The 17,060-nt window shown below is 37.6% G+C and overlaps 1 protein-coding gene across 2 annotated transcripts in view; it reads left to right on the top strand.

The window, feature by feature from the left end:
• TMTC2 (transmembrane O-mannosyltransferase targeting cadherins 2) overlaps positions 1-17,060 on the top strand; it is a 481,591-nt gene that overhangs the window by 409,361 nt on the left and 55,170 nt on the right. For both annotated transcript variants that reach the window (XM_045519407.2, XM_010958805.3), the window contains 2 exons: positions 431-512; positions 13,779-13,893. In XM_045519407.2, the coding sequence (XP_045375363.1) occupies positions 431-512; positions 13,779-13,893 (197 nt within the window). The remainder of the gene's footprint in view (positions 1-430; positions 513-13,778; positions 13,894-17,060) is intronic.

Below are 17,060 nucleotides of genomic sequence, written 5' to 3'. Positions count from 1 at the left end.
GAAGCTAAAATGGTGATAATCCTTTGCAAGGAAGAATCAATGAATGAAGACGAAACAAATTGAAAGGAGTAAATAAAATAGAAAATAAAAATATGTTTCCCACCATTCCTTGAAACTATCTTATCCTTTTGGTTTCTGTGAAACCATTTTTTTCACTTTTTTCTCTTGCTCTCCTGGTCTCTTCTCTTTGCCTTCTTGGATGAACTCACTCTCACTGTCTCTTCTTCTAATCTTGATGTTTCCCAGGGGTTCTGACCTCGGTCTTCTCTCTCAGCATATCCTCCTTGATCATCCTCGTTTAGATAAAAAGAAAACACTTAAAAAAAAAAAGATGATTACCAAGTAGACATGAGTCTGCTTCATTTGGGCCCAGGAGGTGACGAGTCCCTTATGATCCACTGCTGAATCATCCATTTTCTCTGTTTTCAAGGGTCGTAAGAGTGAGGCTGAAAAGTTCTTCTTGAAGGCTATTGAGCTGGATCCCACCAAAGGAAACTGTTACATGCATTATGGTGAGTGGTTGATAGTTTTTTCCATGTCCCCCACATTTCCTATGAATGTTGATATGAGATTTAGGTTTTGTTGTCAAAGAACATTCTGAGAGGGTGTTGACTTTGCTGTTGCAGAGTTAGCCTTGTGCTGCAGTCTTACGTTCTTGTTCAAAGCAGTCACATTAACAAGGGCTGTGCGTTATGTTTCCCTTTAGTAATTTTCATAGGACTTCAGCGGGGAAAGGCATTTTCACAGTTTTGTTTTTTTTTTCAAGTTCAGTTTGGAGTTTAAATGAGGTCTTACCAGGAAATCATCTCACTCCTTGTCTGATGCATGGGATATAATTAAAATACTAGCTCTCTTTTCATTCTAAGTGATACTGTTCATTGAATGCCTCATTTTGAAGTTTTAGAGGCTTACATTTGGCCTCAAATTCTTGCTTACTGGAAGATAAAGTTGTACGTGCCTCAGATTGGGGTCAAGAATAAAAACTGTAAAGGGTTGTCTGTAAACTGTAAGAGGACGTCTCTCTCACTTAGTTTATCCTTGGTCTTAATCAGTCCAGAATGGCCTTATGTAACAACTCTGTCACACTCCACGCTATCATTAGGAGTAAGTTGTATGTTCAGAGAGACGAAGTGTGTATCTGGTTTAGTGATGGGTAAAATGTGCTGATTTCTACCAGATTTGCATTTGGAATGGCTTTCAAGGAGCCAAAAAGCCTTTACTTTGCTGATCCCTTGGAAAATAGAATTAATTTTTTTGACCATTCTTGTCTTTGATGTGTTAGTTATTATCAAGTAGTAAACTTAAAGGTGGATGGAAATGAAAAGTCTCGAGGAAATAAAGCTCATATGCTTATATAATATTAAATTCTTCCTTCCATTTTCCAACTAGTAAAAATAAATCAGTGACAGGCTACGAGTGTGGAAAATGGAAATAATAAAATGGAGGATACTCTTAACCAACCACAGGTCCATTTGTGTATTTATATTGTGCGTATATGTTTATAAACCTAGTGTTGTGATACTTTATCTTTCCAGCATCCTGCAGCATGTAATTTCACACAGCATACTGCGTAACCACTCCTGATTTTGTCTCACAGTGCAGTTTTTATTGCTGTGTTAAAACAATAGTCAACTAATTTAAATTTGGTGCAGAATTTATTTTATTTTTTCATCCTTTCCTATATGAAGTATTTTAAATTAGTATTTTCTCTTGCATACTGTTTCGGGTACCCCTACTGAGCTAAAGCAGTTCCCTGATTATTTTCTCTGAGCGCTAAAGGACCTCTTGTCATTTTACAGAAAAGGAATTTTTTCTCCTATCTTGTTGCTTTCTTTTCCTGTACCTCAAACTAATTCTGCTCACTGCATCGTCTAAGATTGTTTCCCATAATTTTATTATATGCTTTAGATTTTTCACATTCAGCTCCTGTAAACTTCATCATTGCTTCATTTGAATTGCCGTTAGAAAAAAAAATTACTATTAATTTTAAGAGTTAGCCTCCTTATTTTACTGGCTTGTCTGTCTTTACCCAGTTCTAACTTTTTATTTATTTATTTGTATATTACATTATATTCTTGAAAAAAAATTGTTTTCCAGTGGTGGTAGTAGAGAGTATTTCTCCTATGAGAAATTTTTGTTTTAGATTTAACAGAAAATGCACCGAATTCTTTATTGTGTACATTATTTGGAAAAGATGGTAGATGTTCTGTGTAAACATGTGTAAAACTGATTCTTCTTAGTACTCTTGGATTATTTTAATTTTTTTACATACATCCATTATTAGAAGTACGTTTATTTTCCAAGGGAGGTACGACTGCGTAATTCAATATACTTTTATGAGATAGTTTCAATATATTTTCTCCCCACTCTGTAGTAGGAAATGGACTCAGGGTGCAGCATCAAAAAGGAATAGTTAAGGTAAATAATCTATAAACAGACAGGAAGCCTGTAACTGAGTGCTTGATATTCCTACTCAGTGTGCTCAGGTTATTAAAAAATAAACATTTAAAGGAATATTAATATTTTTATTTGGGAGAAATCTGCTTCAAATGACTAAAATTTAGAACTGAAAAGTTCTGTTAAAATTACCTAATACAACCTCTGTTGTATAAAATAAGCAGATTAAAACCTAGAGAGATGAAGTTGGTTTGCCCAAGTCGGTTGTAGTAACTAAATATGGGGTCCCTTGATAATGATCATTGCTTTTTCTTCTATAATATATATTCCATTTCTTTTTACAACATTGGTAGATAGGCAGACAGGTAGGTGTCTGGGTAGGCAGACAGATATTTTTGATTAGTCAGGCCTTCTGTGCACAATTTTAGAATGTCAAATTCATGTAAGTCACGACTTAGCTTAAAATTCTTAGGGAAGGGTTTTTATTAATTTTAATATATATAAGATGTGCCTAATGGATGCAAAGCACTGTTCTACTTGCAGAAAGTGAGCAGTGCTATGTAGGAAATAAACAGGACGATGCCATTTTTAGAAGGTGATGTGGTGAGAAGTAGGGTCCTTCTTGAAACCAAAGTCAGGTAAAGCATCTTTGAGGAGGTGATATTTGAAATCTGAAGCTTATACCAACCCTTTGAAGAGCCAGATAAGAGCACTGCAGACAAAAGAAACAGAAAGTTCAAAATTGCAGACAAAGACAAGCTCGTGTTCCCAGCAGAGAAAGAGGCTCATGTGACTGAAGCTTATGGAACCTGGTGGGAAAGTGGGAGGACATGAAACTGGAGAGCTGGCAGAGCTAGAGCCCCCGAGGCCTTGTAACCAAGCTGAGGAGTTCACATTTTATTTTAAGAGCAGCGGAAGGGACCATGTGGCCAAGAGGATTAGAGAAAGATCAGAGTAGAGCATGGGGAACTCTGCTGCTGTCTGACGGGCAAGAAATGATGGTGGCTTGAACTGGGGAATGGTTGTGGGAATGTAAATATTTATACTAAAATTATGCATTTACCTTATTCAGAAAAAGCGAAGATAATGAATAGGGAGGACTTATTTTCCATTTTTGCACCGTCAGTATCTAGCACATTGCCGTGTCACAGTGATGTGCAATAAATGTTGAGCTCAGTTAGTTACATTCTCCATTTTAGAATTGGAGGTAGTTTCCAAAATTGACTGAAAGTTTGTTCTGTTAGAATTTTTGTTACTTCTTGTCCAAGAAGATACATACTATAATTCTTACATAAGTTTTCTGATTTACTGGTTATAGATAGGATATTTATACCCATGGACGGAATGAATAATAACACTTTCTCAGCTTAAAAATAAATATTTAAATGAAATGTTAATGTTGAATGAATGCTTATGTAATATAAATGAAATATTAAATGTTGTTTTGAGTCTCTCTCTCTTTTTTTTTAATGCTTTTGCAAATGCCATTGAAAATGTCAGAGTTGGTGAGTTTTATTCTCTTGGAAATTCACTCTGCTGGGTGGTTACATACTTTTAATTTGCTTGATTTGCTTGTTAATGATACAAGTGACTTGGAATGTGCCATCCAGTTGGAACTGGACAGAGGGAATTACAGGAATTTATACTGGCTGCAATGGCAATTAGAAGGCAGCATTTAAAAGTACTGTTAGTTATTTGTATTTTGAATCCACTAGTTTTATGTCTTGGGAGAAAGGATTGCATTAGAGGGTGCCTTTTTTCTTCAGATTGGCTTGCAAGAAGGGAAGCTAGGGAGGTTTATAAAATAGGTTAAATAAGTTGGTTCAGTGTCAGCCTCTGGGGTTAAGGTTCCTCATCTGTAAACTAAAAGGATGGGTGTGGGCTTCCAAAATGCTTTCCAGCACTTGTACTTCATGTTGTTGCTAATATAAACTTAATTTCTCACTGGTCTTTCATGAAAAGTTGTAAGAAGTGTATAACAATAGGTTTCAAACTAAGCTACCAGTCAGTGTTTAGTGTTGCCTTCATAGCTCCTCAAGCTTACAATATATTCCCATGTCCATATGAAACAAGTCATGTGGAATCGCTATAGAATTTAGTTTATAAATGTCAAAGGTAAGCTTTTGGTGCCGGGATGTCTCATGTGGGCCTGTAATTCAAGGGATTCTCCATGAATTTCCTTTTTGCTCCAATAGGAAGCTTCTGCCACATGGAAATGCTTGTAATACCATGCTTCTGAGATTCCAAAATGACATCAGGTCTGACTCACTATCTTTGTCTATTCAAGCTGCTATAACAGAATATCACAGACTGGCTTATAAACAACAGAAATTTATTTCTCACAGTTCTGGAGGCTAGACGTCCCCAGATCATGCTCAGGTAGATTCAGTGTCTGGTGAGGACTGCCTCCTCACTTTCAGCCATCTTCTCTCTGTGTTCTCCGTGGTAGAAGGAGCAAGGGAGCTCTCTGGGGTCTCTCTCATAAGGGCACTAATCCCACTTATGAGGGCCCCACCCTCATGACCTAGACATTTCTCAAAAGTCCCACCTCCAAACAGCATCACTTTAGGGATTAGCATTTCAACATATGAATGGGAGGAAGGCACAGACATTCAGACCATAACCACAACTTATATATATTCTTTTCAAGTTTTTGTATAGGACTCAAGAAGCCATAAACACAAGATGATGAGAACTGAATTAAATTTTGGGTTTGGAATTAGAGAGTGCACTGGATTTTGGACGGTAGATCCTGGATTTTAGAATGAGGCATACCCAGCCACAGCTGATTATCATCTCCTTGAGTGTGTTCCACCTTCCGCTAGCCTCTCTGCTCCTCAGTTTCTTAAACTGGAGATGATTGCTACTGCCTCAAGTTGTGAGGGTTCACCTACGATTTTATAAAGTAACCAGTGTGTAATAAAGGCTCAGTAAATTGTAACAATGACCATTTATTCTTTTAACTTTATAATGGAAACCATACTGATATCCTCCTATCTGAAAAAGAAACAGAAATTAGGGGAAGAGGAGACAGTAAAAACCTAGGAATTTAAATAAAAAAAAAAAAAAAGGGAGAAGGAGAAGAAGAAGAAGAAGAAAGCCTTACCCATCAACATGCAGACAGACCAGAGAGAAAGGGAATCACAGCTTATAAGAAGAAGTAATTAAAACAGTTGTTCCCAAAGTTTGTGTATTCTGCCATTAGCTCCTCTGTATCCCCATGGACGCTTGAAAAGTCCATGAAGATGGTGGGGAGCACGATGAGAAGACTCTGAGCACTTTTTAGGAGGAGGATGTAAGCTCGTTGACCACCCCTCCCCATTCTCGTTACCACCCACATAACTTAGTCTCAGAGGCAGATTCTTTTCTAGTGACTTCAGCACCTGCGTTTGAGTCCTCTGTCTGCCTCATCTCTTCCCTTCCAGCTCCCTTGTCTCAGGTTGTACAGTATCCTAGAACAAAATGAGGCTACTTACCTCTGCCTTTGGTGAGGTGGTACCCATCTTCTAGTTATGTCTTTCCTTTCATCTTCAGGTGATGAAACTCAGATTGAAGTCTTCACAGGAATGGATTATCTGTGACGAAGCACACTTGATTCCTACTGACTCTCTGTATTACTTAAACCTATAATGGGATTGGGTTCCTGCCCTCTCCCTGACCCTTCTTCCCCCACTCCTCCCCTCTCTCCCATGTCTTCTCTTCAGCTCCTCCCTAGTCTCCCCTCTTCTGCTCCTTCTCCCCCCCCCAATTCCCAATCCCCATCTGATAGTTTTTTAACTCTCTCAGTGTTTTTCTGGCATCTCAGATCCTTCTGAAAAGAGTCAGGAGAGAAATCAGTGCAATAAAGCAATGCCAGTCTTCCCGACCTCCCTTCTGGCCGAGCGCGGAGCCCTGGCCTGCTGCTCCTCTGATCTCCTTTGCACTAGACACCTTTCGTGCCATCTGTCCAATTCAGGAAAATTCTTGGTCTCATATTCACTTAAGGACAGATCCAGGCCTTCCAGCCTCAAAGTGGGCGGTCTAATTGACCTCCTGGGTGTACTTGCCTTGCTTCCCCGGCCCACCTGTTTTCTTAGCCAGTAACTGCAGCACATTTATCACACTGGGTCTGTCTCAGTAAACCAGAGCTTTTCTTAACTCAGGCTGCCAAAACACAAACACATAAAGCAGCGAAACTAATAGAAGGGAACGGGAGAGAGATTGGCTTGAAACGTGAGAACATACCCCCCTCAGACATTCCGTAAGCCTCCCTTCAGAGAAGCAAAAGGGCAGAGTCCCCTCCATAACGTTATTTCTCGCAGACGTAGTAAGCATGTAAGAACAAGTAGCCTCTCTACAGGAGAATCTCTCTCCAACAGCTAGTCTAAATCCTGCCCATTGGGTATAGCCCACCCTGTCTTCCCAGGGAGCATCACAGCCCATAGAAACAGCCCATGAAGACGGACACAACATAGTAAACAGACTGCTGACACAACACTGTAACCTGACTACAGTTCAATAATAATATAAAAAAGAAGTCTCATATGCAAAATCAACTTATGGTTACCAGGGGGAAAAAGGGTGGGAAGGGATAAATTGGGGGTTTGGGATTTGCAGATACTACTATATATAAAACAGATAAACAAGTTTCTAGTGTGTAGCACAGGGAACTATATTTAATATCTTATAGTAATGTTTAATGAAAAAGAGAATGAAAAGGAACATATGTATGTATATGTCTGAGTGAAACATTATGCTGTGTACCAGAAATTGACACAACTTTGTAAATTGACTATACTTCCATTAAAATAAAGAAAGCAACAGCCTATGAAGGACTCACCTCAGTTCCACTTCACCCACTTTTCCCGTTACCATTAGATGTCACCAAAACCAGTCAGCCCAAATACTTCCACTGGGGCTTTGTCCCTGTTCCAGTCATCTGAATCTTTGGAAAGAGCCCTCAGGTACAGATAATTGCTTCTGGATGCTGGTGAACTCCTTTTTCTTGGTCTGGCTTCTCATTAAATGACCATAGCCGTTTTTGTAAACATTACTGTGATAACAATTACTTGTACCCTTTACTCTATGGATATTTAAATTTAATTATAAGTTGAACAAAACCAGACAATTCACCTCCATACAGAAGTGATGCACTTAGCTTGTGATACTTTGCACGCCTCCCTTCTCAAGCTTGTATCCATTGGTTAAATGATCCCCACGATATCTTTCCTCTGCTAAATAGGAACTGCTCAAGGATAAAGGTTGAATTCATCTTTGTATCCCCCATAGCGAGTATCACTATACCTTGTGTATACAAGGCAAAATATATATGTATCTTGGATTGGATACATTAACTAGTTTCTTCTTTTCCCAGACTATTGAATTGATTGCACAGTACAAAGGAATATAATACATTTTAGCCACCTTGCATAGTTTGAACTGTTCTGGAATTAAGATCTCTGAAGGTATTGTTGATATCTGGATTATTTGTTGTATACCAAGGGAAATTCAGACCTCTAAGACCTGGGCCACCATGTTACTTAAGTCCAAGAGGCACAGTCACAGAGACTTCATTGTGAATGGTGTCCTTGGGGATTGCGCAGTGCCCAACATGTGTGACGATCCACTGCAGCTCTGCCATGAATAGAAAAGTGCCTGGTGATCTATGCTGGCCAGGTTCTAGCTTGCTCTGGAAGATGAAGCAATTAGCCACATAGGTAGATGTAGTAAGTTAACTCAGCCCTGTCATTGAACATGTGTTTGTTAAATCCCCATAGTGTGCCAGGAAGTAAGGGAGTGAGCTACTGTGATACCTTCCAGGCGGAGGGAATGGCAGAGACTCTGAGGCAGGGGTGTTTATTCCTCTGATGCGTTAGACGAACAGGAAGAGGCTAATATAGATTGTGTACATGGCCAAGAGGGAGAACAGTCAGAGACGAGACGAGGTCAGAGGACTGATGTAGGAGGGTCAAGGGAGAACTCTATGCTGGTCCTATGGGGCAGTGTAGTCCAGTGTTAATGACTTTCACTTTCCCTGAGCCAACTGGAGAGGGGCAGGATCTGACAGAACCTCTCTGACTGCTGTGTTGAGAATACCCTGTAGAACCAGGGCAGAAGCGTGGAGACCAGTTAGGAAGTGATTGCTGTGATCTGGGGTTGTGGGGAGGTATGATGGCTTGAGATAAGGTGGTATCAGTAAAAGACGGTTCTGGATACATTTTGATGATCTGATGTCGTCTCCCAAGGGGAGCTCTTTTCATGCAAATGCTATGTTCTAGCTGTTATTTTATAAATAAGATTTTTCATTTTCTTCGAACATTTTTTAAAGCTATGTATGAATGATTTTTCCTGAAGAGAATTGGATCATCACAGCGTTGATTGCAGATTGTTTTAGCTCCTGACTTTAGTTGCATTGATCATACCAGTCAATGTTTCATATTTTTTTTTTAGTAAGAAATGATAGTCCCAACTCATCTAGGGAATTTCTATGCAGAACTTTTCCAAAGCAGAATTTGAGCCTATGGCTTAGGGCCAGCTTTATAATTTTATGGATTTCTACTTTTCACACAGCTATTTAAATCCAGGAATTAATGAAATATTGATCTTCATAGGATTGTCATATTGCTATGTTGGTAAAAATCTACCAAGTGATTTGAATTGTTCAGTTAGAGACTTGTCCAGAGAGGAAATGGGAGACCTCTTTTAATGCCAAAACAGTTGAGCCCAGAACTGTTGATGGCTTTTTCTCTTTTCCCATTTTAGCCCTGGGGGGAGATTGATACTCTTCATACCTGGCCCTCTAGCAAATGCTTTTTCTTTTTATATCCTTTTCTATTTTTCCCTGTTTGAATGTCTTTTCATTGTTGTTGTTCTTGACAACTTCTCATCTTGTTTTTTTTCATCCCTTTGATTGGAGACAAATTAAATGATGATAATTAACTTGGGTAAGACAAATTACAAACCAAAGAAATAATGATACTGTGTGGTCACACGATGCACCCAGGAGAACAAGATGTATTTTACTTAAATTTTTGTGGTTTCTTTATTTGAAATTCTACTCAATTATCAAACCCAAGAATGTGTTTATCTGTACTGTAGAAAAGAGAAATGATTTCTCAGAGGTCATTCCACAAATGTGGGATAAAACTCTGCAATCTCCTTATTTTGAGTTTAAAAGGGTAAAGGTATATGTAATGAGGATATCTGATTCATACACATGTATATTTCTAGCTCCACATGTATGTGGAACCTGGTCATTATGCCCATAATATGAGGAAGAGGATGCCACATGCAGGTGACTAGCAGAAGAACTCTGTCTAACTGGTAGCTAATGCCAGACATGGAGTCCAGAGTATGGTACAAAACACCTTTCCTGTTCCCATAAGACACCTGGTTCCCCAGCTGTGGGCACTGGACTGACAGCATCAGCATCAGCATCATCTGGGAACTTGTTAAAAGTGCAGATTGCAGGCTGTGACCCAGACCTGCTACATCTGAAACTCTGGGCATGGGGCCTTGCTCCCTGTTTTATTTATCAAGTCCTCCGGGAGATTCTATGTGCACTAAAGCTGGAGAACCACTGAAGTGGGCAACCTTTCAGGCTTTACAGAAACCACCAATGCCGGTAGACTCCCCAGAATGCCTGCCCTCCTCAAGTTTTCTTGCTTTTCTTTTCTAACGCCCTTCAGTCCCTGTGGTGTCCTGGCTGCAACTTGTAGTCTGCCCCCCTACCCCCGGAACCCCCATAGCAGCTCCTACCCACCTGGCTTCAGGACCTGGCTCAGTCTTGTTGGGCACGACTTTATGTTCTTTGATGGAGAGCACCTCTGTCTCACTTGCTAGTATTGATCATTTCTCCTAACAATAAATCAGTGCCTTATTGTGTAAAACAGTTCACTTTAGAGGAGCAACCAAGATGGGAGGACCGAGATCCACAGCCCTAGCACATAGGCTGTAAGTGGAGCAGCCATACTGGGACAATTCTGGTTTATCCCCCCTTGTTCCAGCACAATTAATAATACCACTCCCTTTCACTCTTTTAAGTGCTCTAGTTTAGCTGGTAAGTTATGTTACAGTGAACTTACATCATAAGTAGTTCTAACACTTGGAAAATGGTCAAAGAAGGATTCACCAAGGAGGACATGTTTTAGGGAATAAAAATGAAAGGTATCCTATTGCAATAGATAGGCAAGACCGGACTGGAGGCTGGGGTAGGGCACGGCAGAGAAACCTTAGAGAATGAGAGTTCAGGACAAATAAGGTTGTGAAACATCAGATTAAGGGACTAAGGTAAGTGGAAGTAGTTCAGAGTCTAGAGCCAGGGTCCAGTGGGAGCAATAACAGAAGAAGCTGGGGGCAGAGGAGTGATCTGAGGTGAAGTCTTTGAGGAGAAAGGGCAAATTGTGTTTCCTGTTAGTCCCCTGATAACATACCAGTGTAGGCTCTTTCAGATAATTATTTAGAAGAAACCTAGTATGTCTTTGTTTCCTTGTTTATGCTGATTCTGTGTGTTTGAAATCCTTGTGACTATTTTCCATCAATCGTGGACTCTTGCAACAAACAATTATTGTATAACATAGCAGAATGATCATTTACTTTCACCTTTGGTTCAGATTTTCAAATTCAGTTAGAAAAAAAGATCCCAAATGATTCACACTCCATAATGTTTTATACCTTTATCAGAGCAGAACGCTAACGCTGGACTACTGAGATATGTGGCCCCGTCGAGAACAAAATGGTGGGAATTAGGCAAATACCTTACTAATGTGTTGTGTAACTGTTTTTGTTTTTTTTTTTTTCTGAGTGTTAATACAGTTAAATGAATTCTACTGTTTTAAATGTAGCTCTGAGATCTTGGAAGCTGCTACAAAGTGTATGTTCTGTGGCATAAGGAAATACTTTAAAAATTGTATATTTGATTTTACACAGCTAGCTAATGAATTTTTATTGATGAGCATCAGAGAAGTGTTCAGCATTAACAAAACTTGAAAGGCTCTGCCCTGAAACTTGCATGTAAACTGTCCTGTTAGCCACTGAATATCACTGTCTTCTTCACATAGACTTCTTGTCACTGCCCCTCTCTGTTTATGTATGGACAGTATAGACATCATTCCTCTTTTTCTTTTCTTTTTTTTTTTTTTTTAACCAGAGCTAATATATCTCCTTTTCCCTCTACCATCTGGAGTAATGAATTTTAAGAAAATAACCTTAATTATTCCATTCATTGTTGCATTTTCCTAACTATTAATACAGAATATATTTTAGAATGAATAGCTGTCTGAAAATGAAAAAGAACAATAAATTCCTCTGTTATTCTTTGTTTAAATATCACATGACTAATTAATATATTTATGAATGCATTTAATTAGATATATATGCCTTGAAAACAGGTAGCAATTAATATTCTTTTAATTTTTTTAATCTCTAATAAACATAACTAACTGAAAAATGAGGTTAGCCTAGGGTCCTTTACTAAGATATAGATGAGGAGATATTAATTATTCAGTATGCCACAGAATATCTGATTTTTACTTTACTTTTTTAAAACCACATATACTTTAAGTTGAATTTCATATCAACATGTTTGTAAGTTAACCTCTACATGAATTTCATAAGTAATACATTTTTCTACTTATAAACACAACTGCTTACAACTGTTTTCTTAATTATTTTTTGACCCAACAATTATGCTTGTTTTGGGAGATGAGAAAGGCACCAAATGTTAGGTGACAAACTAAGAAAGTAATACAAAACTTTTTATAGAAATAACTGAAGGATCTCCAACTCCTGGTCTGAAAACTTGTGTCTCTTCCTTTTAAAAAATAGGATGAGAATCCCAGGTCTGTCTTTACTTACCACTCTTTCCCAACTGAAGTTTAGAAATGCCGAGGTAGAAGCAGTGGCTGCGGTTTACTGTAAATCCTTAAAATGGAAAATTTCCCCTTGTATCGCAAGAACTGGTCCTTGAGGTCAGAAGACAATTGGTAAATTTATTAGATTAACCGTAAACAGTGGGCTCTTCTAACAGGCATGGGGCGGGAGGACTTACCAGTCTTAAAGTTTTTCTGTTTCCATGTGTAGCTTGGGATTTGCAAATCATTTTTATAACTATTTTCCATACAGTTTAAGTCTTAAACTTTAAGCAAACAGGAATCTCAGAGCAAAAAGAAATAATAAATAGAAAACAACTGTAAGTGGGGAGGGCATAGCTCAGTGGTAGAGTGTGTCCTTAGCATGCACGAGGTCCTGGGTTCAATCCCCAGTATCTCTTTTAGAAAATAACTGAAGCCTGTCAGCTGTGCGAATGGTTTCTGTGTATCTCTGTCATCTGTTGATTAGATTTTCATTTTAGTATCTGTATCAGATAAGGCTTAACATCATTACTTTTGCTGTTAATAAATCCCCAGCTATAAAAAAGCAGCCTGTTCTCTCTGTTTACTTACAGCCTTAAAATTGGGCCCAACTTTTATGTTGTTTTCTTTGAATTTACAGTATGATTCTGGAATAGTATCATATAACAATTCTCGAGGTACAGTTTTAAAGAATTATGTGATTCTATGCACAATAATCCTAACCTTGCAAAACTAACGTGAAAGTAATCTCAAAAATCTGAGTTTGTCAGTATTTCTTCCATGTTTATTAGTCGACCTAATTAAGGTAATGCTAAACCAACCTTTTTTTGTTCTTTTAACAATTTTAATGTAACTTAAATCAGTTACATTAATCAGTAGAGATAGCCCTGTTTGTGCATATGCATCAGAGACAGAAGCTGTTTTAAAGGACCAGTAATTAAAATCAAATGTATCTTGTAATGTATCTTTTTTTTTCCTACAAAGCATCTATCATCTTAGGATCTCAGAGGCTTAAAGCTAATAATTAAATTTTATACTAGTGGTACAACATATGATTATTGTAGTGACAACTTTATAGGTGCAACAAATGATGTTTAAACCAGTTGATTGGTGGCTTATTGAAATAAGTTACACCCAGGCTGTAGATTTAGCAGTGGAGCTAATATAGTGCCTTCAACTGCAAACACTTTGACCATCAGAAAACATAATCTTCCCAGCAGTCTTTTTTATGTATGTATTTTTAAAATGTTCATATTTGTAATATATCCCTAAATTTGTTCATTTTATTTCTTGCCTCAGTAGTCTATGGAGGATTTGTAAGGAAAAAAAATGTTGTTAATGTACCACACTGGGTACAATGGGATGTCCTGCAATGAAGGAAAAAGCATATAAAATGTGACTGAATAATAAGCACACAGATGTCGGGCACGCATAAATCTTTGCTTTATATCACCCTTCCCACTGTACTTAAACTTTTCGCTTATAGCAGCTTTAATTGTTTCACAGGATTATTATTCCAAGTTTAAACTCACTTGACTTCCTACTTTGCAGGTCAGTTTCTTCTGGAAGAAGCTCGCCTCATAGAAGCAGCCGAGATGGCAAAAAAAGCAGCTGAACTGGACAGCACAGAGTTTGATGTGGTCTTCAATGCTGCCCACATGCTCAGGTTAGCTTTTGCCACTGTACCTTAAAAGACCCACACTATAGCTTTAATTATATAAAACTAATAGAATTAAATTAATTATATTAATTTCTGTACCGTACCACCTTATTGCACATTTTGAAAGAGAATTAAGAGAATTATGCTACTTAACCGTGTTAAAATTAGGTCTGTTTAATTCATTATTGTTTATGTGCACAGCACATGGGATATATGAGCTTTTAGGACTCTCTGTAAATTATTAGGGTCCCTTTCCCCTTTCCTTCAAAAATTATTGGCCTTAAAACACAAAAAGAAAATTGCAAAATTGAAATTAGTATCTATCTAGTTCAGTGTCTCCAAAGCTAAATATTATGTCAGTTAGTCAACTGCATCTCAGTATATGTGGTTTTATATTAATTATATTGACTAGGGCATGTGGATACATTTTATTATGCTTGGTAGTGGAGCTGATTATAAAATACAAATATACTTAAGGCCTATGAAATTCTCAGAATGGCCCTATAATTGGCACTGCTGCTATATATTGAAACAATATGTTTTTAGACCATTAGTGCTTATGTTTTCAGAAAGATTATTTTGAAAGCTAATTACAGTAATGGCAAAACGATTAAAAGGCAGATCAACAATTATTTTGTGACTATAAAATGAAAGTCAATGTGTTTAAAGAAGAATGTTTTAAGAAACTCAAATGTTTTAAACAGTTGTTTAAAAAGTATTATTCGTTCTATTAGCCATACATATACCCCTTTTCACACACTCTCGTCTGGATTTCACTTTGTTAAATCTCCACTTACATGCTTCATTAGGTGATGTTCACACTATGAGCTCTGAGCCTGGTTTCTAGGGACAAGTTTCTAATTACGTAGATTACTCTTACATTAGACGGAAAATAACAGAGGAGTTGGTCCACATTTAGATGGTTTTAAAACATGGACTTTTGAGAAAAGTAGAGGAACATTAAAAAAAATTTTTTTTTGAGATCATTGTAGATTTGCATGCAGTTAAGAAATAACACAGAAAAGTTCCTATAACCATTTATCCAGTTTCCCCAATGGTAGTATCTTATAAAACTACCATATGGTCAGTCTCAAAACCAAGAAATTGACATTGATGCAGTCCACCTACTGGTTTTATTGGGTTTCCCCAGTTTTACTTGTACCCCTGTGTATCTTTCTATCTGTGTGTATTTACTTGTGTGCACTTTTATCACATGTATTGTTTTATGTATCCATCACTCCAGTCAAAATGCAGACGATTTCCATCACCACAAGCATACCTCTTGTCCTTTTATAACCACAGCCTTCTACCTACCCATCTTCCCCAGGAACCAATAGTTAAAGCAGGTTTTATAGATTACCTTGGATTTATAATTTGAGATTATTGTTATAACTGTATTTTAGTGGTTTCCTCCTTGGCTTTTAGTAAGTTTTAAATAAAAAATTCAAAATTTATTTGAGTGGAAAGCATGTACTGTGAGGTTTCAGTTGCATACCCTCACTCCATATTAGTGCAGATATCTACAAGGAGAAATCAGGGTTCAATTTGTTGTTGATACATTTTTAAAATAAACTGTAGCCAGTTTGCAAGAACCTTCAATGGGAGGATAATTTTCAAAAGACACTGTAATTTTACATGACAAGGTTAGGTGCTGTTATTGGAAAGAGGACTTTTGTGTTCTTCATGAATAAAATACTGTGCTTTTAATCACAACAAAACATTTGCAAGGATGAGAACGCACAAGTTTCTACAAGCTAATTCATCTTAATCATAATAGATACTTTCATCAGCAAGGCGTTTTGCTACCTAGTATATCAGTAGCTGAAATTCAAGGTCTACCAGTGGAAACACGTTATAAGAACATTTTAAAAAATGTCCTTGTTAAATTTATCGTTGGTAACTTTACCTTAGTTACCATAGTGCTAGAAACCAGCGGAAAGTTTTTGTTATACGTTGGCAATGTGGAAATCTTTAGGATTTCTTTTTCAAAACCTTCTCTAGCTTTCTGCAGTCTGCATTCCTCATTAACTTACATTCAGTCAGTGCCTTCCTATATTGATTGCAAGTATGACCACAGCAGCCTGGCCATATCATGTTCAACTCGGTGGCAGTCCCTATGAATGTTTTTACTTATTTTTTCATCTCTGACAAATTCAAGTATTTCTTGAATGCTTACTGTGCAAGCTGAACCCCAGCGTCTTTCTTTATTAATCAAGAGCATTTTGGACTTTGCTGAAAAGAATAAGAAAGGTTATTAGTTTTTCCCTTGAATACAGCCTTATCAGAATGGTTAGCTGCCAAGATTTTGCTTATTCAATGTTACATCTAACATGGCACCCTGGGGATGCCAAATTGTTCTAAACTGAGTTGGTATTAATATTTTCTTCAAGAGCTGTGTTCTTTTCTAAGATATTCAGAGGAGACAGTATTGGCAAGGTTTGGTCATCAGTTGGGTGTGAGAGAGGGCAGATGTCTCCCTGGTTGTGTCTTGGTTAGCCAGATTCATGATTGACCTAACATCCAAAATCAGCGATTTAGAAAATGTTACAGTTCAAGATAGGGTTTGAAGCACACTTATTTAACTTCTCTTTCCTTGACTATTTCTCAATGAAATGACCCAAAGAATCTATTAATGAGGAAAAAAACCTTTTTATCACAAATGCCGGAAAAAAAAAAAAAGTCATCCTACTTGGAAGAGGCCATCAAGGAGCAAAATCTTTATCTTATTGGAACCTTCAAGAGGCTTGAAGTTTCAGAAATTTCTAACAGACCCATTTAATTCCCAATCATGGATAAAGATCTTTTCTGTCTGGAGTTAAACCATTTCTAATTCCTGTTGTCACAGTGATTGTCAAGAACACTGTGTGATAAGGAAATACTGATGCTATTCACCAAATATATTTGGCCTTTCACCTTTGGAAGGCATAATAGGATTGCACTTTCCTGCCTTCTTCCAAGTTGAAGAACTTCGTAGGTCTTATTGGGGTCATTGTGTGTGAATGTGATGTATGTCACTTCTGAGCCAAAACTGTAAAAGTCAGTGCTTTTCCCTTTTTCTGACTTGGAAATTGTGGAAATAGATGCTGAAATAAGCAAAGAGAGACAAACCTCCCCTCTCCCCTACACTGGACAGGCTGACTGAGTGCAAAATAAATTTTGTCTTAATTCACTGA

The sequence above is a fragment of the Camelus bactrianus genome, chromosome 12 (genome assembly GCF_048773025.1).
Source record: "Camelus bactrianus isolate YW-2024 breed Bactrian camel chromosome 12, ASM4877302v1, whole genome shotgun sequence".
NCBI classification, from domain to species: Eukaryota; Metazoa; Chordata; class Mammalia; order Artiodactyla; family Camelidae; genus Camelus; species Camelus bactrianus.
Note: the sequence above shows the minus strand (reverse complement) of the source record. Positions and strands in the feature narration are given on the sequence as shown.